This window comes from Phalangium opilio, unplaced genomic scaffold, assembly GCF_054372755.1.
Source record: "Phalangium opilio isolate 3A_F unplaced genomic scaffold, DU_Popi_V2 ptg000003l_1, whole genome shotgun sequence".
NCBI lineage: Eukaryota > Metazoa > Arthropoda > Arachnida > Opiliones > Phalangiidae > Phalangium > Phalangium opilio.
In genome coordinates, this window is record NW_028324145.1 from 2,321,183 (window position 1) to 2,346,800 (window position 25,618).

The window sequence follows — 25,618 nt, forward strand, 5'->3', positions numbered from 1 at the left end:
GGAGGCAAAAACAAAGAAAACGGCGGCAGCGGCGGCCACCGAGAAAGAAAAAGGTTAAAAGCCATTTTATTTCACTCCCGAGAATTGAAGCGGAGAGAGCCGGATGCCCCATGCCCCTATAAAGACGAATCGCTCTTGCTCCCAAACTCCCAAAGATTTTTCTTTTTTAGAGCGAGAGTCCTTAGCTGTGCCGAGGGGATAATCACTCGCATGTTCTCTGTACAACGATTACTTAATACTACAGTAATAATTTTAATGTTGTCAAGGGCAGAGGTTTTAAAGATTACACGTAATTCCTTTAGTACAGTCAAAGGTACAGCGTGTACACCATGAATCTATATAACTATGAATATACAGCTCTATCATATGCCCCTTCTATCATGATTTGGTTTGGGTGTTACCCTCCTAGCTTTGACACGTTTTGCGTAGCTCTAATAGCCAATCACAAGACAAGAGGAAGTGACGTTTCGAATTTACACACCCCCGGACTCCCCCTCCTTTCTCCCGCTCCTAACACTAGCAGACACGTGACTGATGTCTCCTTTCGCTAAGCTCCGCCCAAACCTTATCGAGAGGTTAGACAGCGTAACGCAGCTGCATATTCATAGTTATATAGATTCATGGTGTACACCGATTACGCTGGGTGTTTGGCCCCTCGAGCTGGGCTTCCTTCAAGATGCCCAGCCCAACTCCACTCAAGCGGACCCGAAGTATAGACTAGTAAGATTTCACAAGGACCTGTTAAATTAATCTTTGAACAATTGAAAATGGCTACACTCTGGCTTCGTAACAATTTTCATTCGCTTCAAGGGCATGCACTTAACGTGTTTTCAAACGGATCTCTGCTATAGTGAATTGGTACTTGTGTATAAAATAACGAAGAGAATCATAATAAAGTCACTGATGATGACCGTCTGTATGGAGAGTCGAAACTACGTTTAAACGCTTTGTGTGTGTGTTTTTAATTCTCTTCATTAGAGCTCAGGTAAATGGACATTTAATTAACAATAAAGAGGTAATACACCTTCAAACCAAACCCCTTGACTTGTAGTCCTCAAATGAAATTATATCTGAAAATATATGCTTAAAAACCGCAGGTCATTTGGTGCAGTAGCTATCATATAATACTTAAATGAATATGAAATTTTAGCAAGCTATTGGAAATGGTCAATGGGGCAACGAGCTAGTTACTTTACTTAGCCTGTAGGCTTACTAGTCGGAGCCGCTGCATGATAATCTGAAGGAAAGCTAATTCACCAAATCAATTAAGACACGCTTGAGACTGGATTTGAAGTCATTTCTTTAGAGTGTATACCGAAAACGTTCAGTTAAAAACTTGCGTCGGCAGTGAACCGACTTTAATTTCAAAATTTCAGTAAGATTGACTAAACCAAACAGCACAGCTTTCCAGAATCAACGTTACTAATTCTTTAAGATTAAAATGTTTTGAACTATTTTATCGAGTCATATTTTTATAGATGCAAAAAAGTGTGATAACCTTAATCTATTTTCTATCCAACGAAACTATCAACTTCTAGAAATCACACAAAGATGGAACTGAACAGGTCAGCACCTAATCTTAGTTTATGCTGGATTGCTACGCCAATTCCCAGCAGTGTTGGTTCTCGAAGTAAAACAAAACAAGTTTCTTCAAACCACCAATCCCCTCAGTCAACGGGCCTCTGACGTATTTCTAATAATTTTTACCCACCGCTGCTGCCTTGTTTGGAGTCCCTTTAAATTGTCTCATATCCAATGATACAAAAATTTTACTTTATGACAAAGCATACATATAGGGGTTGAATTACATATAGGGATGAGAATTGCAAAAAAAGAAAGGCATCTAAATTACACAGAATGAAATTACCATAGGGGTCCCATAAGAAAATGCAAATATCCCTCGTTTCAATGACCTCAACACGAAATGTCCCTGCGCGATACGCTTTGTCTAAGAAAGCTAAGCACGAAGAGAGAGCCCATAGGTAGCGTACGTTGAAAAGAAGAATCGTAAAAGCGATTTTTAAAAGAGTTGAAGGAAGGGTAGGAGAGGTTTAGTTCCCTTTAACTCTAGAGAGAAATGCGAGAAAAGTAAAACCCCAGATCGTCCAAAACTTTTTGGAAAAATCATCGCTTTTTTTAAAAAGCCAACCGTTTCGTTTTCCCGGGAGTATCGCTACCCTTCATGTTCAACTTTTGACTCCACGCACTTGCTAGAGATTAAAACTGTGTAGATTTTTTCCCAACCTTTTAAAAAGACTAAAACGACCCCGAGTCTTACGATGGCAGCCCTCCGAGGACCAATTTGTTAGGCCATTTATAATTCACGTAATATCCTTCACGGGATAGTCGCAGATCCATAGCATCAGAAGTATATAATACTTCTCTTCGATATTAATGTACCACAAAGCTGGGTAATTGTAACATGATTCTTCCCAACATCAGAAAATTTGGGAAGCAAGGTTATTAAACCGAATCACACGCGCGATAAATAGTTCCTTCATCATTACTCTATTAAGGCTTAACTGTATTTGCCAAGGCACGCTAGTGGAATTGTTCCCCACGTCAAGACGAGGTTTGTTTGTTGATATAGCTGAGGGTTTAGTACCAAACATTTATAGAATTCAACCCACTGAAGTTTGATGAGCAGGAAAGCAAGCAAAAAGGTGAGTCTGGGAAGAACCATGTTACATAACTTTAGTATTAAGAGGATACAAAGTGTCATAACTTTAGTGTTAAGACGATACAAAGTGTCATAACTATAGTGTTAAGACGATACAAAGTGTCATCTTTCTTCTATTATCCCCTTCTGATAGTATACAAGTTTCAAATCCATTTTGACATGTTTCAGTGACATTTAAAATGCTGATCAAGAAAATATACACTCAAAACATCCCGATATATTAACGTTTACGACATAATAATGCTCTCTGTCCCCGAACACGCATACAAATTTCGCGAGTCCATCCCAATCCAACGACTGTTCAAAGTTATAGATAAAGCGCGACTACCTCTTGACGTACCAGGGCGCTTTCCCACCTTAGAAGGATAATGACTATCTTCATTAGCAGGATCCATTAAGTATTAAGGAAGTTTAACCCGAATTAATAGGCCAGTAATGAGCATTAAACCTTAAAACCCGAAATTATTACCACATTACATAATTGAGCAAAATATGGTTCTACAAGTTCAATTTATATTTGGTGCGATCATAATTGTAATAGGTAGGTTCTGCATTTTGATGACATATCTTTTAGGTTCAATTCTATTATGAGTTTATGACCCATAATAGGTGAATTTATAAACTAGGTTAGCCGTTGAGTGAATTGGGTTGCATCCAAAACCCGTTCAAGAAAATCATTCAACTTACACTTGCACACTGGATCCTCCCCTGTCCATTTGCCTCCCAATTGGCACTCCCTCGTTTCGTCTCCGATTAACCTATGGCCTTTCTCGCAGTTGTACTTGATTTTGCTACCAGCAGTATAGCCAGAAACGTCGACAATCGAGTTAGAAGGAATGGCTAATTGAGGACATTGGTTATCTGTAAACAAAACAAATAAGACAAAAACACTAAAAAGTCATTCAAGACTTCAGACATGATGATAGTGATATGAACCCTAATTTTACAAGGTGTTAAAGCTAGCCTAATGCAGGGCTGAAACTCACACGCTCTAATTTTGTTGAATAAGTGACTAAAACTTTAAGAACAGTTACAATAGTAAGTAAAAAGTGACTAAATAGTACCAAATTAAGCTAGGTCGAATGAAATATTTTTCAGAGATTACCGATTTTCATAATTTTAAATGTCGTAATCAAGCCCAATCTTTGGGTTTAGATATTTCCAGACCACCATAAAAGGTCTAGGGCGAAATTCAATAATGTCAACTTGGAGCTCAGCTGAGTATGCAAAGTAATTGTTGACGTTTTAAATGAAAACATTCATTTGAATTGAATTGTTTTCAAAAATTAAGTCAAACATAAGTGAGGTCCACAATTTTTTGGTTTGATCAAATGCGATCTCCCAATTTTAGCGATTAAATTGTCATCCAGCTGGCGATTGAAATATAGGTATTTAGTTTTACGTTGTGGTCGATTAGATAAATAACACCAAAGGACTCAAAAATCCAAAGAAAAATAAAAAAATTACAAATAATTACTATAAATATTTGCATGGCCATGTTGTTGTTTTTTTTAGAAACAAATATTTTTACAAGTTTCAAATTCAATAAACGATGCTTAATGGCTAGTTCGCAGACCAAACCTCGTGTAACTCCACAAACTACTTCTTAACCTTTCCCTAGTGTCATTGATATCAACCATGTAGTTTGGTTAAATTTGGTAGCGAATGTGCATAAAGAACAAACATGCAAAAAAATACATATAAGATTCATGCACAATTGAAATATTCCTTATTTTTTAAGCTCTTTCCCATTAACAATGGAAAAGAATCTAGCCTGGTTCTCAAAAGTCCAATTTCCTCTCTATCCAATGATACTAAATATTTGGGCCCCATATCCTTCAGGGAATACGTGTGTCAGCCTGGCGATTCTCCAGCGGAATTGAACGAAACAAAAGAATGAAGATGCTTACACAAGCACTTTGGTTCCGTTCCATTCCAAGTTGAGTTGCCAAGACAAAGACGAGTGCCGTTGCCAACTAAAGTGTAATTGGTTTCGCAAGAGTATTTGGCTGTGGCGTTGTAGGTTGTCCTCTTGTCCGTAAGTGTCACGCTGCCGTGTTCGATACCCGTTAAAGGACCGCAATCCACGTCTGTAAAAATAATAAATACATTTCATATTAAAAAAAATTGTAAAAAGCCGTTCAGGATACATTAATTTTTAAGAAAAGAAAAGTATTTGGTTCAAAAGAGGCATAGTGTTATTCTTCTATAATCTAGAGGTTTCCTGCTATTAAATGAATTCACCATTGTCAAAATTAAAAAATAAAAGGACAACTTTATTTGAGCCATGCATATTTTTTCTATTTTTTGACTTACATTTGCATTTTGGCGCATTTCCGGTCCAGAAACCATCGCTCATGCAGGTTCGCGTTTCGTCTCCATCTAGCAAATTTCCCTCCGGACAACGGTACGAGACTTCCTGACCAAGCCGAAAGTTTTTCTCGGAGATGGTCGAATTTTCGTGTCGATCGGGACTTCCGCAGTTAGTCGGACCTACCATGACACGACGATGGCCGCGGGCGAAATACAGATAAAATAAAATAAAGAAAAGACCCTTTCCGGTTAACGAGGACGAGGCTTAGCTACAGCTTCCTTTTTTGTCGTGTCACGCAACACGAAGGAAGGCTTTAAATGAAATCGAGAGTCTTGAAATAAAAGAAGTATACTGACTGTATTGACATATCCACGGAAGGTAATCAAGATCGCAGGTCACGTCATTCCACTTCCACCTGCGACCTCCGTCCAAAACGACGCAGTTTTGTTGACCATTGTAATTGTTAGGTTGATCTTCCGCCCACATGTAATGTCTCACTGTGACATCTAGAAAGGTTTTCAGCCTTATTAGATCTCTAATGACAGTTGGCATAAAGGTCAACAACAAAGTTCAGGTCTTATTTTTGGCGATAATCATTTGTAAGTCTACCAAACTTTATTGCCTTTCAGTCCAAATGAACTTACTGTTAATCCATCTCCAGGTTTTCGATCTTAATCCGGGATCTCGCCTGGCTCCCAACCAAACCAATTTGGACTTCATCTGGTCTTTCAAACGTCCCAACTCGGAGGACAGGAAGTGATGCGTCACGTTACCGACGTTATGAACGACCAGACCACCTCTTTGTTGGCAATAGTCCTGGGCGTCCTTGAAAGAACCGCCCTTTTGCGCCTGGAACTCGTAACACGTTCGATTGAAAGTGGTCATCTGAAGGGATTCCAATTGGTGAGCGCAACGTTCCGAAGAGAATTCTGAAATTCAGAGTCGCCGACGATAGAGAAAGATTAAAATTAAGAACAAGCAAGAGCTTGATTACAAGTTGAAAGTTGCGTACCTTGAGTTGTGAAAACGGAGACTTCACATAGGGACAAAGCTCCATCAACTCCTACCATCTGAACGTAAACGTACCTTCCAACAATTGGGTACGCGCATTGAAAATCCTTCGTGATTCCATCACCTGTTCAAACGAAAGAAATATAATAAGGACCAACATTTAGATGTTCATCAAGATGATAGTATGCTTTTAATACTAAAATGTCCCTGAATGCGTTGCTCGGTTGACAAGCTTTATTTTATTATATTTAATGGTTAATCGATGATACTTGCAAAATGACGATAATCCGTGTTAAGCAGCAGCCCATGAAGGTTTAAAAAGTTGAATCGCCCGTCCGTTTAAGGTGGACGGATATTAACACCAGCCGAGAATACGGTCCATTTGATTTAACGTCGTGCGCTATTATCGGCTATAATTTAGGCTAGCAGAATGTTGGCGACACAAAAACACCCTTCCCTAGCGGAACCGCGTGCCCGTAATAAAGTTAAACGTTTTTGGTGATGGGACACTATTAAATACGTCCATAAACAAAACAAGCCCATATAACATATGTTAATGATACCCATTCTAAGTTGCTAAGAGTGTATGATTCAATAATGCACCGTTTGTCGCAACACATGTCAAAAAATGTGTAAATAGGGTTCACAGACAAAATTGAAATTAAATATTTTTTTTTCTAAATATTGTTAGCTTTAAATAATTGTCCTAAAAAGAATCTTACTGTCTCTACAAGTCTATTCTTGTCGCACTGTCTAACAAAACAGGCAATAGAATAGACCATTTCGATGTAACTAAAAGAGAAAACCGTCTATCTCGCTTTTTGGTGCCTGCGCTGTGGTCTATTTGTATCGTGAGTGTGTGCCAAGACGGCAATGTATCAACTTCTTGTACGTCCGGATACTAAAGGATGCCTACACCTGTTTTTACGACAAAAAGGTCTATCAAATTTTCACCAACATTTAGCTAAAATAAGGCAAAGACAAATGCAGAAACTTTTCAAAATAAGGTTTTCTGAAACCGAAAAGAAAAAATTCTCGTTAAAAGATGTGTAAACTTTGGAAAACACTACGATCATGGGTATGGCTTGTTATAATACTTTCGTCTGGTATACAACAAGCTCAAAATGGGCGACTAAACTTAAATAAATTACATATGATACTACTTAACAACTTAGGTAGGTAGCCTAAATTTCTACCTAAGTAACAAACAAGGAAAGAAAAAAGCATATCCACAGATAAAAAATGAAGCAGTGTGTGTGGGGTTGTAAAAGATTTTTCTTTTGGATGAGAAAAAAAAAAGCTTTGTTCCGAAGAGTATGAAAAGAATAATGAGTGTTGAACAGGCAGCCCAGGCCCGAGATGCGGCATATTTCAAACCAAGGGGCCAGCAACGTATAAAAGGCGAATTAATCAACTCAACTGTCGTCAGAGGGGAGTGGACAGAGAAGGGGGGACACCAGCACAAAGGGATGGAAGAACAAGATGGAGAACCACAAACTAAATTTGTTCTCCGTGGATATATGACAAATTTTGGGATATCATGACTTTCGTCAATTTTAAAAACGCGGTGTGAGCCTTAATTGCTCTCTATCCAATTAAACAAGCACCTCATCAATTAAATTTCATAACATTAAGGTTTCAAAAACTGTAATTTTTAGATTACAGCGTTCACAGCTAGGGATCAGAAGATAGACTTGGATACACCACTCTAAAATTTTCACTTCTTGAATTGAAAGAGTGTACAAAAATTATTACATCAATTTTAACCATGTTTCTATCTACAATATTAAAGAAGATACAAGAAATTAAAATAAGCGTTGGGCTTCTACGCCAAGCACTTGGGGACTTCCTCTGATGGACGACTAGTACCAGCGGACGGATTCGTCCAATAGGGATAGAATGAATGAATGAATGGTTTATTTGCTTTCTTATACAAAGATCCCTTTTATAACAGGGAGGAGCCATTGAAGATGGCTCGCAAGCATGACTTAACATGAAACAATATATATATTTACAAGACTAATATTTGTGAAAGTTATGGTATTTACAATGTTAGCAAAACAAGGCACAGCGCGCACGTAGTCTATTAAAATTGTTATTATTAAAAATATAGTTCATGGATTGGACTTTTAAAATTAATTCAACCGTATTTGACCCCAGAGGGTCAGTAAAGTTTTGGTGGTGTTTATTTGGGTCCCGTTAGTAAACCCAAGTAGTGTCGATATGTCCGCCAAGTCAGTAGTATATTGGGCTCTGATTTGATCGAACTCGGGGCATACCTGCAGAATATGCGGCACATCCTCGTGTCCAATGCTTTGCGGAGAAGCCGAACACCTGCTGTCCATATCGGAAAAAATTTAATTGAATTGAACTGCTTGTATCTTCATTAATATTGTAGATAGAAATATTGTTCCAATTGATATACTTATTATTTTATACGCTCTTTCGATTAAATATATAAATTCAACCCCGTTGTATCCCTTCAAACGCCTAGAAGAAATATCAGGAGGATTTACAAATTACTTCAACCAATATTATTTAAGACTGAAGAAATGGGCAATGCAGAGAACATTTCTAATTCAGCAGTTTCATTGAGAGTAAAAGTCAAGTTAAAGTATTTTACTGACTGACTGATAATCAATGCTAAGCCCTAACCGCGTTATTTACGAAACTGAAATTTCGCAGGAACGTCACTCTAGTACGCCCTTCGAAATATTTTTGAATTCGAGTTCATCTTGAAAAATGGCAGGAAGAAATGTAAGAAAAAAGTTCTTTATTGAGTAACGGCTGCACGTTTCAACCAATTTCAGTAATTTAATATCCTATATACGTTGCTGTATCCTATGAACGAATTTTATGGCTTTTGAGTTTGAAAGTGGCGCCATATTTTAAAATGTCATCTCGGAAAGTTACAAAAATGTACCGACAGTAAAAGGCCCGGGTCTCATTGCATTAGTTCATGAGATACGTGCCATAAGTTTGTCACTGGGTACTGAGAGCTTGTTATGAAGTGACGTAGGTGAAACATCATAGATTTTCGTATAGCGACGCCTGGTGATAGGCGCTGTCCTAGGCTTAGTACATAGTAAATAGGAAGATGGACTGAGAAAACCAAGTATAGTCAATTCTTGAGTCGTTCTCGAGCAAGCTCTCAATAAGCCTGTAGCATTATGAAGTACTAGCCGTTACCCGCGGCGTCGCTCGCGTGTAATAAGAACTTCCATCTAAAATGATATAAAGAATGGGTAGATTTTACTGATGACTAATATTTTTGTAGCACCCTAGGAGCGAAGGCACTCGGCACAGTCCGTCAGCCCGTCGGGATATTTCTTAATACTTTTCACGCGGGCATTATTCCATAAAAAAGGGTTTTTAAGTTTTTAGCCGCCATTTAAAAGATGGCAACAAATCGAACCCATACCATTCAGCCCGTCTATAGGTTAAAGGAAACCATTGTACTAAATATTTGTGAAATCGGTTGAAACGTGCTGACTTTATTGCATAGAGAATATTTTCTTACATTTCTGGGCGCCATTTTAAAATATGGCGAAAAATCGAACCCGAAAGACCATTCAGCCCGTCTTAAGGTTAAAGCAAACCAGTGTACTAAATATTTGTGAAATCGGTTGAAACGCGCGGACTTTCTTACAAAGAGAAGATTTGCTACATTTCTGGGCGCCATTTATTAAGATGGTGGCGGATTGGAAAAATCTTTCTTAGTACGCGCCTACTACTTATGAGTAACGTTCCTGCAAAGTTTCAGCCTTCTAGGGCAAGCGGTTTGGGCTGGGCGTTGATTATCAGTCAGTCTGTCAGTCAGTCAGTCAGTCAGTCAGTCAGTCAGGACTTTGATTTATATAGATATAGATAGGTGGTGTCATACTTATGGATTATAACTTATAAACTTATGCTGGTAGTTAAACGATAAAAACCTATAGCCTACTTCATGAGGCAACAACTTATTAACAACATGATACTGAGTTTAGGATGAGCTAAATTAAAAAACAAAACAAAAAAAGGGTGGATGGAGGATTGTGAAAGGTAGGGTAGGGTATAAAGTTGTGTTGTGTTGCATACCTAGCGTTCCAGGGTACCATGAACAGAGTCTGTTTCCTTGGACGTTGGAGCTGTTTCCAACTCGCACTTCGAGATCGTGAAGCGCTTGATTCCCTATATTAATGCCACAGGAAGAGAAAAGAGAGAGTGAAAAAACATTAATCAGATAGTCCTCTGGAGCGGAGCTGTGTGCCTTTGTATACGCTCTATGAACGAGGAAAGTGGAATAAGGAATCTAAGAGCATTTACAACCAAGGACTAAATTCATTACGTAATATTAATAACCCCAACAGAAAGATGGGGTTGCTATAAGTAAAATAATCCCAATAGACCCTTTTCAAAATTGGGGTCGATGCATCGTCTGCTTGGATTAGGGTTAAGACGCAACATCCGGTATGTGGACCCAAAGACGATAGATAGGGCTTCAACGCTACCAGTCAACGAAGTTTTTTTTTTGGGCCTAAAACGAGGAAATAGTTTCACATGTGGAGTACATACCAGCGTTCGCACATTTCTACAAATTTAATAGTACACTGTTGCTTTAGTAACGTCCCTAGATTGAAGACGCTTGAAGGTTTATATGCCTTACTCCAGTCACATGTGTGACAATTTCCTTGTTTTAGGGGCCAATCAATCTTTGGGAGCCCATATTGTAGACCCCAAGTCTTTTTGCACTTTTCACTCAGTTTGACCTTAAGAACACACTTTTTAATTTGTGGCAGACCTCTCAGAAACACAGTGTACAGACAGGCCCATAAATCAGGTAATTTCGATCACGCCAAGAGGCACCGCTAGATTCAGTACGAGCTGCCAATTCCACCCACGTGTAGTGAACTCGAGGTGCCTCTAGCGGTGCCTATAGTCACGAACTATATTATAATACCTACATTTCCCTGTAAAGCACTCATAATTATTTTACTTTCCGATTTTGCCTATTGCCTTGAACTTAAGGTTGCGTACTCGATCCGAAGTGACGGAGATTTACAGCGCTACTCATCGCCAGGAGGCTCTATGAAGCGAGTTATAAACCAAGTTAATGGAAAAATTATGCTTAGAGAAAATTATGTTCGCTACACTTTTAGTTAAATTATAATTGCATTTCGCAAAAAAACTGTAAGACTTATCTGCTTATTAATTACGCTTGTCAAAAAGTAATGAACTCGTCAGATAACAATAGCAAAAAAAATAATGTAGTAATCCCTCCAATAGTAAAATATGCCCATCGTCAAACTAAAACTCTCAACAGTCCATGAAGTAAATGGTTTTAGGATCTTGAAGTGACTTTATGTTTGGATACTACTCTCTCTAGAAGCTAGCGAGTCTTTATTTTTTTCGTCTGCTTGGGCAAAGCAGCCGACTCTTTATTTTATTTATCTTGGCTGCTAGGCTTCCAATCGAAGACAATTAGCGTTTATCGGTATGGCACCATCTAGGTCACGCCATCCCATCTTTCCCCGGTAATAAACGCCTAGGAAAAGGCAGGCATCAAAAGGCAAGCTTCATTTAAATTGGAAACGGCGACGTTACTCTCATTTCGACCCCCTAATTGTCATCAGAGAGAATTACAATCAGAGGAATAGAAAGGGTTGCCACTTCCGGGGAGCTATAGAGGTTCTAAGGGAAATAGCCGTAACTCTTGAAACAATATGAATCGAGTTGTCGGACTTTTGTCAAAATACCATACAGTAAACCTAACGTGAACTTTAGTGGTCTCATCAAAATTCAAAATTAATGTAAAGTTTATTTCAGTTCCTCTTAAAAACAGGTCAAATTCAATTCTTTAACATTTAAATTTTATTCTTAAATACGCTTGAACGCTGGCATTCAGTACCTGGACAAATAGAACATTCCATCGGTTACTTGCAGAGAAACCAAAACACAGAGCCTTCTTCAATCTCGCGAAGAGGCCCCTGTGCTGTTTGCTTTTCCTATGGCATTACAGGAATGGTCTATAATGCCTATCCCTTCTAACTCTTATGGGAGCGGTTGACCTTCTTCAGGGGTTGACTAAAATCATCCGTTCCGCTAATATCCAAACGTGGTATTAGCATGATCAACCTCTGACCCTTAATTCTACCCGTGACCTTGGTCGAAATTTTCAGATAAATAGAAAGGGTTGACAAACCAAACTAGACTGTATAATCAGGGATATATTTAATTTTTAAAGTAGGAATGGAGAACGGTTAGTATTTACTTCAGTCCGACTCATAGCCCAGTATAGAGCCCCTCCCTCCAACACGTAACGTAAAGTTTAAATTATCTTATTGGCTAACTTAAACTAGGTTTTGATGACCCACCTCATCTTTAATTACCCTTCGTCCCGAGGAAGGGGGTCCTGGACTTTGACACGCGCCCACATTACTCTGTTCTCCATTCCAACTTCTAAAATTAAATCTACCCCTGGTATAATTTAAGTAAAGTGAAAAAGACGTTGTATTTTTAAAAAATCAAAATATTTTCTCGGTTTGACCCATGACGTAGGCGAAATTTCGAAAGGCCCATGGCGTAGTAGAATTAATTCTTGGTAGGACCAATTACGAAAAAGGGTTTAAGTTTTTGAAGGAATAAACCACAAAATAGAATGAGGACAGCCCTTGGGGAGTGACCGCTTTTCGAGTCGAAGGTAATGAGAGCCACTACGTTGCGGTCAACCACGGTATAAGTTTAACTATTCTCAACCGCTAGTAAAAGTTACAGTGCGTCCTAAAACCTTGCGTGCGACTTTACAAATTAGCTAATGAACCTTAGGCGATTGAAGAAATAAAAGAATCAATCGTCGCAAATGATCTAAATTGGTGTGCGAATTGTGCGTGGATAACAGCCTCGGATAAAACCCGCGGTATTAGATACCAAGAAACACTTAAGTATTATTTCCCGATATTGGGTCTCCTTTTAAGTTTTTCCCATTGTTCATTTTTTGTTTTGTAATTAGTTTGGTTTTTATGGAAAGCAATTTCCTTATTAATTATAGTTAAATCATTACCATGACTATGGTCCACCCTTAAAGGGAGTGTGAATAGGAAAATCAAGTGGTTTTTTATTAATTCTCCGACTAATTGTAAGGCCTATCTGCATATGGTGAAACATCAAGGAAATGTCTCCCAGTGATTTTAAAATTCAAATTAATTTGAGATTTCAAAGATAATCTTAAATTAGCACCTCCGACCAATCGCGTAGCGCCCTATCTTCTTGATAACAAAATTCCCATGGCACGCTAGATGTCAAATGAAATTTAGAGAGAGATTTTATAAATATTGCGTGCGATGTGACAGTCCTGGAGAGAGATATATCGTGCCACGGGAATTTTATTTACAAATAGGTAGGACGTTAGACGATTGGTTGGAGGTGCTAACTTCAAATTGCCTATGAAATCTCGAACGTATTTAATATTAAAATCACTCGTAGGTATATTTAATGTATGTTTCACTATGCAGGTTGGTCTATAACTAGTAGAAGAATCGAAATCACCAGATATTACTTTTCACCCTCCCTTTAAGATGACTTTAGTAATTTAATTTTATTCGTAATTAAATGGATTTGTTTGGCAACCCTTATGGCATCTGTTTCTTGAAAAATCGCTAACCAATATTTATTACAATTTAGTAAAATACCCTAGATTATGAATGTTATGTTGGTGGAAAGGATAACGCAACTTAAGTGAAGTTTAAATTATGTTTATTTACAGGAGTTAATTAAAGAGTTCTAGCAGCCTACACGAGATCTAGCTTCAACACTGAAACACTGCATCTAGAGTACTTCTTTATATAGTCCTACTCTAAGATTATCTAGTTAACCTTGACCTCACTCTCGTTATCTTACAATGTAGCTTTTTAATAATACATCAATGAACAATATAATCAATATTCCAAATTTCTTTTCCGTTAAGTTCCAATCCAAATCTCTTCTAAAAACCTAATAATCCCGAAATCACTCCTAAAAATCTAATAATCCCAAAATATTTCGCAAATCTAACAATAACGAAAACTCTCCTAAAAATCTAATAATCCCGAAAACTCCGAGGAAAGCTCTCCTAAAAATCTAATAATCCCGAAAACTCTCCTCCAAATCTGGTAATACCGAAAACTACTCCAAATCTGGTAAAACCGAAATCTCAGCCAAAATTATCATAATTGAAAAATTCTCTGAATCTTGAAATCTCATTAAAAAAACTAAAAATCAAATTATAAATCGGAAAACTTCTCAAAATCTTGAAATCTCAAAACCCCGTTTAAAAAAACGCCAAATGTCCGATCCCTAAAAAAGGATTCTACTCCTGTCGATATAATTCTCTGTTGCGATCGCGGCTCAAATTCTCCCGCGACCTCCAACATACTTCAAAAATGATTCCCATGAATATTCCAAACCTCTTTTCGCGATCAACCTATACACTTTCATTACCGATCTATTTTCGCCTCTATTAGGCACATAATTCAATATCTATGCTCCTACATTTTTTAAAGGTCCCCTGTTATATTCTATATAAAGATATTTCCTCGTATCCCCCAGCTGGCTGTCACAATCGAAAGATTACCATAAAACTAAGGATTGAAAATTATTCATATCAGACGGTGTAAGGAATTCATTATTTTTCACGGCGGTCAGAATAAATAACTTAGGTCAAAGTTCATGGGGGTGAGTCGAGAGAAAATAAGATATTACTTAAATCATAAAATTCATCATAGAAGCCACCAATAACTAATTTCAAATGGTAAGTCCTAACTAAAGGCCTTTTCACATGATAAAATTTTTTGATTCATTTAGATGAGTCAACTTGAGTTGAGTAAACTAGTTGGGTCCTGTGAACAGAAGATGGACAAACTGAGTCACCAAATAAAAAAATTGATCACTGACCCAATTTTATGATACGAAACGTTTTAACCAAACTAGTGACGTTTCTGGCGCGGATTTTACCCGTCCCATACACGTATTAGGCCTAGTTTGAATTTCCGGCTAACAGGGGGCGTTGAAAAATTACATTAGAAATGATTCGCGATTTCATGTCGTCCGCTTTTCAAATTCAAACGCAACGAAGAAATTAAGGTACAGAGCAAAGGTTACTTCATTTAGTAATTAATCGAAAAGTCAACTGGAAATGATAGTAATAAATACAAAAACTCACGAGCGCCCTTTTGTTTTGTAATTTTGGTTTTTTTAATCGGTGACATAATCGTTGCTGAAATTTTATGGGTTGGCGAAAAAGCTGATTTTAAAAGTTGGCGGTATTTAATCGTGTGAAAAGAAAGTATGTCCACTTTTTGATGGAAGAGTTTGATCATTTGTATCAATTTTTTGATTGAGTCGAAAAGTTGTACCGTCTGAAAAGGTCTTAAAAGGAGGGTGAAGTGGAAAATAAAGTAATTTTTTTATCGATTCTTCTACTAATTATAAGACCAGTCTGCATAGTGAGAAAGATCAGGAAATACCTCTTAATGATTTTAAAATTCAAATTAGGTTCAGATTTTAAGCATAATTTGAAATAAGCCCCTCCGACCAATCGCATAACGCCCTGCCTTCCTGTTAACAACATTCCAGTTGCACGATCTACATCTCGCGCCACGATTATCACATCGCGCGCAAATTTTATCAAATCTCGAGATAAATTTCATTTGGCGTGGAGCGTGCCACGAGAATTTTGTTAATAAAAAAGCCAGTGCGTTACGCGATTGGTCGGAGGCCCTTATTTCAAATTATCCATAAAATTTCTACCCAATTTTAATTTTAAAATCATTTGGAGATATTTCCTGGATGTATATGTACGCAGACTGGTCTTGTAATCAGTAGAAGAATCGATAAAAATCACTTGATTTTCCACTTCACCCTCCCTTTTAGAGTAAGAAGTGGTTGTGGCTTAATAATCTAGTTTTTCACAATATCATCATCCATCATAATTGAACCTAGCCCACTTCCCACCCATCTCGTATAAAGAATAAATTTTTTTCTTCCAGACAAATCATATCGAATGAATATTCAAACACAGCAAGAAATGGAGCACCATAAATTAAGCTAATTATAAATTGGGATCTAGTTCATAGAGCGTTACGTTTTTATCTGAAAGTAGGCCTTGGTTAATTTGCTTTTTAATCTATTTTATGAAATTTGGATTATAATTATTTAAGTGTCGGCTTATTTTAACTTACCGCAACATCCTCGAGTGACAATTCTAACGACACGAATTTCGTAGGTTCGCAGTAAATCGACTTGCCAGTAGGGAGAGTTTTCCGACTTGGTTTCAGTGCAGTACTTGTTTTCGTGTAATGTCGTCGTATCGCCGTCATTGGCGTTCCGCGCTTCCCCGCCTTTAACTGTACTAGATTGGTTCGTTGGTTTGCCGTATGCTACGTTCACCGCTGAAACAAGTACAAAATGTTTCAAGTTAGAAGGAGGTAGGGAACAAATTGACTGTAATGTTTAAAGGTCAAAATAAAATATCTTCACTATATTAAAGGGAATGAGAAGCTTCGTTTGAAAAACCTCTGATTTATATAACAAAAGATAGAATTCATTTCTGTGAAGTCGAAAATATCAAGCTTTTAATTCTCCGATTTCTGCTTATTTGGCAATATGCATTTGAAAATGCTTCATTTGAAATTATTTGAAATCCACTTTTTACGAAAGGCTAAAACGTTTCCCTTAGGCTGACGTCACAGATATATTTTTTCACGTGAGATGGTGCCACTCTCTCCGCTATCAGACCCAGAGTTTAGACTGGCGAGAAGCTCGAGACGCGTATAGGATTCCCGCTCTTTTTTTCCTCACGTCATAGTGATGTCATCAAACGGGCAAACAAGCTCGACAAGACAAAATTATTCATATTTCGAATCGAAACTGAGTTTTCTTGATTTTTCAATGGATTTTAAAAATAGAAACTTTGATTCAATTATATTAAAATCTTGATATTTTGAAAGTGTTACATAATACCACTTTCGTGGTAAAATATGATATGAAATTGTACATTCGCATTCCTTTTAAAGCAATATGATTAACATTGAAATTAAATATGATTAACATTGAAATTAAATATGATTAACATTGAAATTAAATATGATTAACATTGAAATTAAATATGATTAACATTGAAATTAAATATGATTAACATTGAAATTAAATATGATTAACATTGAAATTAAACATTTTTACAATGGAGTTTTTAATCTAGAAATAATAAACTAAATTAAAGCTTGAAAATTGTGTTATAATTAAAATTTTCTTTCAAATATTAAGAAATATATCATACCACAATAAGGAAGATCACCGTCCCATTTTCCGTCAGATTGACAAGTACGAACTTTCGGCCTATAAATATAAAACAAATTCATGAATAAATAACATGAAAAAACATCAAACACACATCATTTACACAGTTAAAACCTCAGTAAATAAAACATAAATATCAAGTTTATTTTTAAGCACCATGGTGAATTATAATAAACACAATTTTAAACGAAGGAAACACATTGGTGATTACAAAATATTTTTATTGGTGTAAACTGCCAACAACAAAATAATTGCGAGCATTCGACCCGCGGGTCTTTATCAAGTAAAACATTCCACCCAGTCGCCAGACTAGTCTATCTATTGAGTAGATTTGAACCATCATTATAATATTTGATTGCTTGTAAATTGCCTGCATAAGTTCATAAGATATGTTCCATGAAGTGACGTAGGTGAAACGTCATAGACTCTCATAAAGAGACGCCTGGTGTGGTGTTTCAAAGGCTTAGTACAGACTAAATAGGAAGATGGACTGCAAAACCGAGTGTAGTCAATTCTCGCTTGTCGTTCTCGAACAAGATCTCATTAATTCTCCAGCATTGAGAAGTATAGGTAGTGTCATACTTATGGAACGTATTTATAAACTTATGTTTCCTACTTATAACTTGAAATTTAAGAAAACTAGTTCTAGCATAGAAAAGCATCAAAGATAGATGATCCTGCACTAATGTTTTTGTAACTGGGGCCACAGGGGTACAATATTTGATTGCTTATAAGTTGCAAAAACTAATAATTGGAAACCAAGAAGTTATATCAGTATCTCAGAGATACTAGAGAAAACTAGTTCTAACATAGAAAAGCATCAAAGATAGATGACCCTGCACTGGGGCCACGGGATCACGAAAACCAAAAACGGAGGTCACGGTACAGTAAACAGGAAAAGCACGCGCGTAAAAAAAAAAAAACTCGGATTTGCAAACTCAAATAAAAAATTTTAAAAACTAAGAAGAGAAACACTCCTTTATTTTTGAGTTTAAAGAAAGAGAAAATAATAGAATAACTTTCTTGGTCATGCAACTAGATTATGACTCATAATTTTTGTTAAAAAAACTAATGGTTAATGTTTCGGTTCGGTGCCCTACCTACGCTGGGCCCTGATAATTTCGTACAAATATTTTAAAGGAAAAGTGAACATAACATAACATTATACCAAGAAGGGGTATCTAGTTTACCAGGGAGAAGGTATAAATTCGCTACATTTCTAGCTTTATCTCCAGTCCAAACTTAGGTCAAGGAGTTAATCCCCGCCTCTAAATTACAACCAGCATCTCATAGATTCTTGAAAACTCACATCAGCGCGACGACGCGAGTGACGAAAATTAGTCATATTTTCCGACTGAGGAGAGGCGAAATAGCCCGGCCTCCTTAAACGTCCCCCCTTGTATTTTGAAAACTTAGGCATCTAATAGCTTCTCCCTAGTAAACTAGATATCGCTTCTTGATTATACCTTAAAAGGAAGAATTGTTAAAAAAATTATCTCCTATTACAAAATAATTAGCATTTAATTAGTCTTAAATACGAGGACTACTGCGCCATCCGCCATTGGTTTAGTGGCGTCTGCTAAATCGAACCTCTTAGCCCTACGGGATTGTTTGAATTCTCACAGACTTAGAGAGGTAAGGGTAAGGTAGGTTCGATTTAGCAGAAGCCACTAAACCAATGGCGGATGGCGCAGTAGTCCTCGTTTCTAAGACTAATTAAATGCTAATTATTTTGTAATAAGAGATAATTTATTTGTTCCAATATTTTTCCTTTTATATTAAGAAAAAGGCCGTTCTTTTAACGCATAATGTTATGTTAGCTGAAAGTTTCCTTCAAGTGTTTCAGTTATTACCTCCCACCAAGAAATTCTCAGGACCCATTAAAGTTTGGGGGATTTTCGTACTAACTCCCCTTTCTTAAATATATTCTAAGAAATTTTTAAATTATTTCTCTAAATTTTAACAACACTTTCAGTTTTTATTAATGTCAATGGGTTTTAAATGAGGGACAAATTCGTGGTCAAATAAATTCCGTAGTTCTATGAACTTTTGTTATTTTCTTTTCTCACCCTAGTTTTTGAAGACGAAAGGTAAGAGTACACGTTACCTAAAGTATCGAGAATGAATTCACCTTGTCTCCTCTCAAAATGTATTCGAATACAATGTATCTAAGCGTGTCTGAATTTTTTCCGTTTTCAATTGACTGAAAATAAAGTTACTATAAATAATCTAGAAACACGGGTCTTCTTTAAATATATTTTCGGGTCGGAAGGTTTTAGTCGCATTGGTCAATTTTTCAAAGTTCAAATGTCGTAAGTACCCATTTTCAAGAAACGGCGAGAATTTATTTAATATAGCAGATGTCAAAGGTCAAACTGAAAGAATTATAAAAACTTTCCAGTCATTATAACAATTACATAAAATTAAATTAATGGCGTTAATGCAGGATAAATATTTTAACCCGTAATCAATATCACTCCGCGAACTTATCTTCCAAAGAAATAAAGTTAAGTGTGAACCGGACTTATATTATAATAATATCTAAATAAAGTTGAAAATGTGGAAAAAAAATTTGAAAAAAGAATTCGAATTTAAGGCGATTTGGGTGTGAAGGGAGCGATTTGTTTGATTGAAGGTATTTCAGAGTTCCTGGGGCAGAACTATGCAAAGGGGACCTTTACTCAACCTTCGTCAGTTTCTCAAACATTTTTGTGAAATTTCACTCAGTTAAAGACTATGGGCCGCCCTATTTGAATTCACGTGTCATGTACGAATGACCTCAAAGGTCTCAGAACTCAAGAGTGAATAGTCCAGCCACTGCCTCCTCAGTTCTAGCATTAAGGTCCGTGCATTTTGTTAGTTTTAGAGGGACTTCACGTTGTATAGGATTGCCCTATCTTTCTATCTAGGTGGCGCTGTTTTACAGTTATCGTATTTCAATGGCTATATCATCATTTGAATTTCCAAAAGTGACGTCATTTCGCGTGAATTCACATGCTAAAACATTGGGAAACGGTACCTTTAGCAGAAAACAGTTGCGAACCAAAATGTCATTTTTAAGAACGGAAAATAATAGACAATTTCGATGTAAATACGGGGTTAGGCAAACCTCAGCATCGGGACATACAAGAGGGCTGATCCCTTGCCGTCTCTGCGCACTCTCATGGTCTCCAAGCTAAAAAGCGGGTGGAAGGCAAAGTATTACCCCCGTGTCTTTCCCTCTACGTTACATCGAAGTTATCTATACTTTGTGTTCATAGTATAGAGAAAACAATAGTTCAAGGCATTTTTTTTAATATCCGAGTGATAGCCCCCTCGGCCGCACAACAGCCGCGTAACACGTCAAATCCTACTGTTACTACTCTACTTACTATAGGTTCGATAAATTGTTTTTCAAACATTTCCCGCCGAAATTGAAAATGTAGAAAAGAAATTGTAGGGTGGCAGCTCGATCCCCGTTCAAACTCCCCCTCCCCCCCCTAGTCTATAAAAAGAATAAAAATTTTGAGTGTTGGAACAATGAAATTCCGTTTCGTTTTTATTCCGGTTCCGCATCAAGATCTTTTTATGATCAATATATTTAAGCCTCGCGGAAGATGTAACGAAAAATGAATTTCTCCCGCATTATTTCCGTGTTATATCTACGGTTTCGAAAAAAAAATGTCTCTTTCGTTTTTTCTGTTGATCATTTAAATAAATTGACGTTTCAAATTCGGCTAATCATTTTCCTAAATATATTCCGACACGCCTGATAAAATTATAGCATAAAATAATAATCTACCATTAAGTTTCTACGTCTGAATGGATTCTATGGAGGACTAGTCTGTCCCCCTGTCAACCCAACCAGGGATTAAATTATATGAAAAACTACTGACGTTAAAAGCATTTCTTTTAGTGTACTCTTAGTGTGACACGAGTGAGGTGATAAAAAATTTCTCCTTGATTGCCGGTGAAATTTTCGTTCAGTAATTTTCTCTCTCAAAATCGTCTATATATGAGAATAATCGCTTAAAAGTCATGTTAAAAAACTTTTCGAAATGTAAAAACCTCCGAGTGTTCCGAGTAAAAAACACACGTTGCCGATTAGAGCTAATAGCGATAAAAAGAGAGACCCTAAACTTAAAAATTTCTTTACTAAGCTGCTGTTGGCTTACCGGTGCCACCAGGGAAATAGAAATCTCTCTTGTATTTTCGCACCCGATCTCCCTTAATTTCTGACGTACAAGAAGGGGGCGGGAGAGAGGAGACGTTTGACCAAAGCCCTAGTGATGGATACTTATACAGGATTATTCGCTTATGATTATAGCAATAACTCAACGTTATACTGTATATTTAAAAGGACTATAAAGAAGGCAGTGGAGAGTGGGTAAAGATTATTTGAAATAATAAAAAACCATGTGACCAAGGAGAGACGTGGTTCAAAGTTACTTAAAGGGTATGAGAAGCTTCGTTTGAAAAACCTCTGATTTATATAGCAAAAGGTAGAATTAATTACTGTGAATTCAAAAATATCAAGCTTTTAATTCTCCGATTTCTAGTTATTTGGCAATATGCATTTGAAAATGCTTCATATGAAATTATTTAAAATCCACTTTTTAAAAGTTTTTAAGAAAGGCTACAACGTTTTCTTGTTTTTGACGTCACGCACGCGAGATGGTGCCACTCTCTCCGCTATCAAAGCATAGACACAGCACGAGACGGGTATAGCTCGCGCTCGCGCTCGGGCGTATAGATCTCCCCGTGTGATGTCATAAACCAACCGAACAAGCTGACAAGACAAAATAATTTATATATCGAAGCTGAGTTTTCGTGATTTTCCAATGGATTTTAAAAATAGAAACTTTGGTTCAATTATATTAAAAACTTTATATTTTGAAAGTAGAGACTTGAAAGTGTAATATAATACCACTTTCGTGCTAAAATATGATATGAAATTGTAGATTCCCATACCCTTTAAATATTTTTACTTCGAAAAATAGAACTTCATGAAATTGTAATCTCAGGAAAACAAGGACTAGGTGCACAGTCTCATTACATACAGAGTCTTTGGATATTGGCGTCACGTGGTGCTCGTGACATATTTCAAGTAATTTTACTCAACTGCCTTCTTTGGAGTTCCATTAATAGCTGTTTCTCGTTTCGTAGACCAATGTTCTGAGACGTAACTACGGGAAACGAAGCCAAGAAAATGTAAAACCAATTCACTTTCCCTTTGTCAATTATTCCGGTTTTAATTAAAAGATCAATTCGTTAAATGTAAAATAAATAGGGGTGAACTGACCTTTAATAATTTACATTTGAATTCGATCTGTAAGAGTTCAATGGCGTATCTTAAGTTAAAATACAATTTAATATATGGCTTCGTGGTTCAAATAAGTCTAACCTAGGTGCGGGCAGACTACCGGCATAAAAATAATCCTTTGTTTTAAAGATAAACTCGTTTTTACGATTGGGTGACGTTGCTACAGGGAATTCTATGTTTTAAAATTGTAGATTTTCCAGTTTAGAAACAATTATATCGAGATTATAATAAACTTTGTTTATTGAATCTTACATAGTTATATTGTTACATTAAATAGGTCACATCGTTACCGCGGGAATTAATGCAATCTTAAAGCTAATTATTTACCGTTATTATTATTTCCTAAGCTCGAGATGGTATCGTTATAATTGAGGTGGGGTTGCTTCGCAACGCTTCCAAAGCTGAATAAATCTATCGACCCCTCACCAGCGTGATTTAAATCGAATCAGGGTTCAACTGACGACGCTCTATCTGAACTGAATTGAATACCAGGTTATTAACTAGACAAAACTGAGGTCTTTTTAGAAGCTGCTCGAGCAATATTTTTAAACGTCGTGCTGACCTTCGACTTTGGACATGAATGTTAGATCAAAGAGGGCATAAAGAGTGGGAGTTGAAGCTAGCCGTTTGCCAAGGCATTTTGGGAGTTCTCGCTTTCTTTTTTATTGATTTGTGATATTTTCCTTCTTATATCCTGTTCACAACATTTCAACCAATAAAAGGGCAGAGAAAGATGCGGGCGACACCACTACAGACAAGCCTTCTACTCCCCCTATTTATACCCTCTTTGGATATATCTCGATCCTACTGCTAGCTTAGCTATAACGTTCTCAATGCACCCAAATCAACAGCAACTAAGTCCTTCCATCATACGCCGCGTTTTGGCAGGGTCGAACGATTCAATCGCCCTCTATGTACTCAGAAATGAAGCTAGTTCTCACATCATTAGACCATTTCGGAACTACATAAAGAGAAACTAACACAGAGGGGCGAGGCCGCCATTGGAGTAATCTCCTTCTCGCCAAGAAGCAACGACAGATGGAGCCCCAGTTCAGTATACGCGGAACGCTAGCCAACTCGCACTGCCCCTAGCGTTGCTTCTTGGCGAGAGGCACTCGCCCCTCTGTGTTGGTTTCTCGCTATGTAATTTCACAGCTGGTCTTTAAATAAGAAAAGATTTTGAAAAATTCCGCAACGCGGTGCGGCGGTAGCACTTGACACGTCCCTACCGAATCGCAAGGTATTCTGGGAAATGTTTGTCGCCGCAAACGGCCTACGAAAACTTTTCCTCCACACAACCCTCCCCTCCGAACCAAAACTAGGACCGTTTTAGCGCCTGCAATATAAAGCTCGATCAAAACTTTGACATAGTAAAATTTGCAAGCGTGAAAGTTAAAACTCGCGCGTTTAAACTCCTGGTTATCGCTAACTGAAGTTTATTCAGGCACTTGTGGCTAGGATTAATAATGGTATTTATTTTCTTTGATTGTGAGGGTTTGGCGTGTCCTCCTGTTCATGCACTCAGGAATCTAGGGTGTATTTAGCTTTGGGCGATTGAGAGCACCGTGTATAAACAATCGCTGAATGGAAGAAGAGGCGCATTAAGCAAAGAATAGCAAATTCTCTCGGGCCGATAATAACGAGACCAGGGTGACTTTCTTTTTTACTTACAAGCAACCAACTGACTGACTTCACTATTATAATGGAAGAAGGCCACCCTTCACCAATTCCCAATGGAATTCTTGGCCCGTGAAAGTCACCGGAGAGACTACATTATAAAGGAGTAGAAAGTGGAAGAAGTTCTTATATATTCCACCAAAATAATTTGTTATAAAAATATTTTGTCATTTTGATTTAATTGAGGCAGAGAAATGGTCGCATTTGGGTTTCTACAAAAACTACCAATAGACCTTTTCGATGTAAAAAAGGGGGTAGGCAACCCTTAGTATTGGGTCCTACAAGGCCAACAAGGGGGTTGAAACATTGCCATCTCTGCGCACTCTCATGATACAAAGACTACAGCGATGGCGGCAAAAAGCAAGACGGAAGGCAAAATTTTACCCACGTGTCTTTCCCTCTTAGTTACGTCGTAATGGTTTAAAGCCCGATTGTTTACATAATTTGGACACGATGAACAGTATACCCGACGTTGACGGGTGCTTAAAAGGACTGGAAACGGGAGTGTATCCCCTATCTATCTATGTCTAACTAAACATTGGTAAGTCGTTAAGCTAACCTGTTTTAAATATCTGAATGATTTGATTATTTTAGAAACCAATTTTTTTCACAATTCTAAATTTAAAAAAAGCGATGCTTAATTGGGTTAATCATGTAGCTAAACTGTTCCGTGTCTAGAAAAGGACGTTCTTAACAGGCTTATTGGCACAGGGTCCGCGGACCCAACACCAAACTACTACTAAAATCTTCTCCTTTTGTTACTGATATCTAGCATGTAGGCCTAGTTTGTTCAAATTAGGAAGTTAACGAATTGTGACTGTGCAAAAAGAACAAAAGAAATTAAGAAACAAACAAACCACTGTCTCAAATGTATAAGATTTAGTAAGTCAATGACGCGATAGCATCTACTCCTATTTCATATTCTCTATGAATCGTTCCGCTTATAATTTTTTTATGAAAGGAAAGCAAGGCCCTATCCGGAACAGAATAAACAATGGGTTCTAGCTCTATCGAGCTTTTTTGATAATACACCAAGCTGCTCGATATGACCCGGTCAAAATTATTATCCCATCAAAGATTCGGTGCCTTACTTGCATAGTGACTAACTTTTAAATATCTAGGTTAATTTTATTTTTATTAATAATATATTATGTCAACTCTATTTGTGTCTACGTTGTTTGGGGGCGTAACAGATCAACACTAAGATGATTTGTGCTCGAGTAACGAAATACTCGGGATTTGACTAGGCTTAAGGGTCAAATATCAGATCCCAAAACTAAAATTATGAAAATTTATTGAAAATTATTTTGGAATAGTTTCGTTA

The 25,618-nt window shown here is 37.2% G+C and overlaps 1 protein-coding gene across 1 annotated transcript in view; it reads right to left on the minus strand.

Annotated features, from left to right (window-relative positions):
• Positions 1-25,618, minus strand: part of LOC149717093 (P-selectin-like) — a 197,057-nt gene that overhangs the window by 11,404 nt on the left and 160,035 nt on the right. Inside the window, exons 3-11 of the mRNA XM_089835267.1 lie at positions 17,296-17,354; positions 16,199-16,408; positions 10,083-10,175; positions 6,007-6,129; positions 5,639-5,923; positions 5,351-5,500; positions 4,997-5,173; positions 4,591-4,770; positions 3,368-3,541 (exon numbers count right to left, since the gene is read on the minus strand). Coding sequence (XP_089691393.1) covers positions 3,368-3,541; positions 4,591-4,770; positions 4,997-5,173; positions 5,351-5,500; positions 5,639-5,923; positions 6,007-6,129; positions 10,083-10,175; positions 16,199-16,408; positions 17,296-17,354 — 1,451 coding nt within the window. The remainder of the gene's footprint in view (positions 1-3,367; positions 3,542-4,590; positions 4,771-4,996; positions 5,174-5,350; positions 5,501-5,638; positions 5,924-6,006; positions 6,130-10,082; positions 10,176-16,198; positions 16,409-17,295; positions 17,355-25,618) is intronic.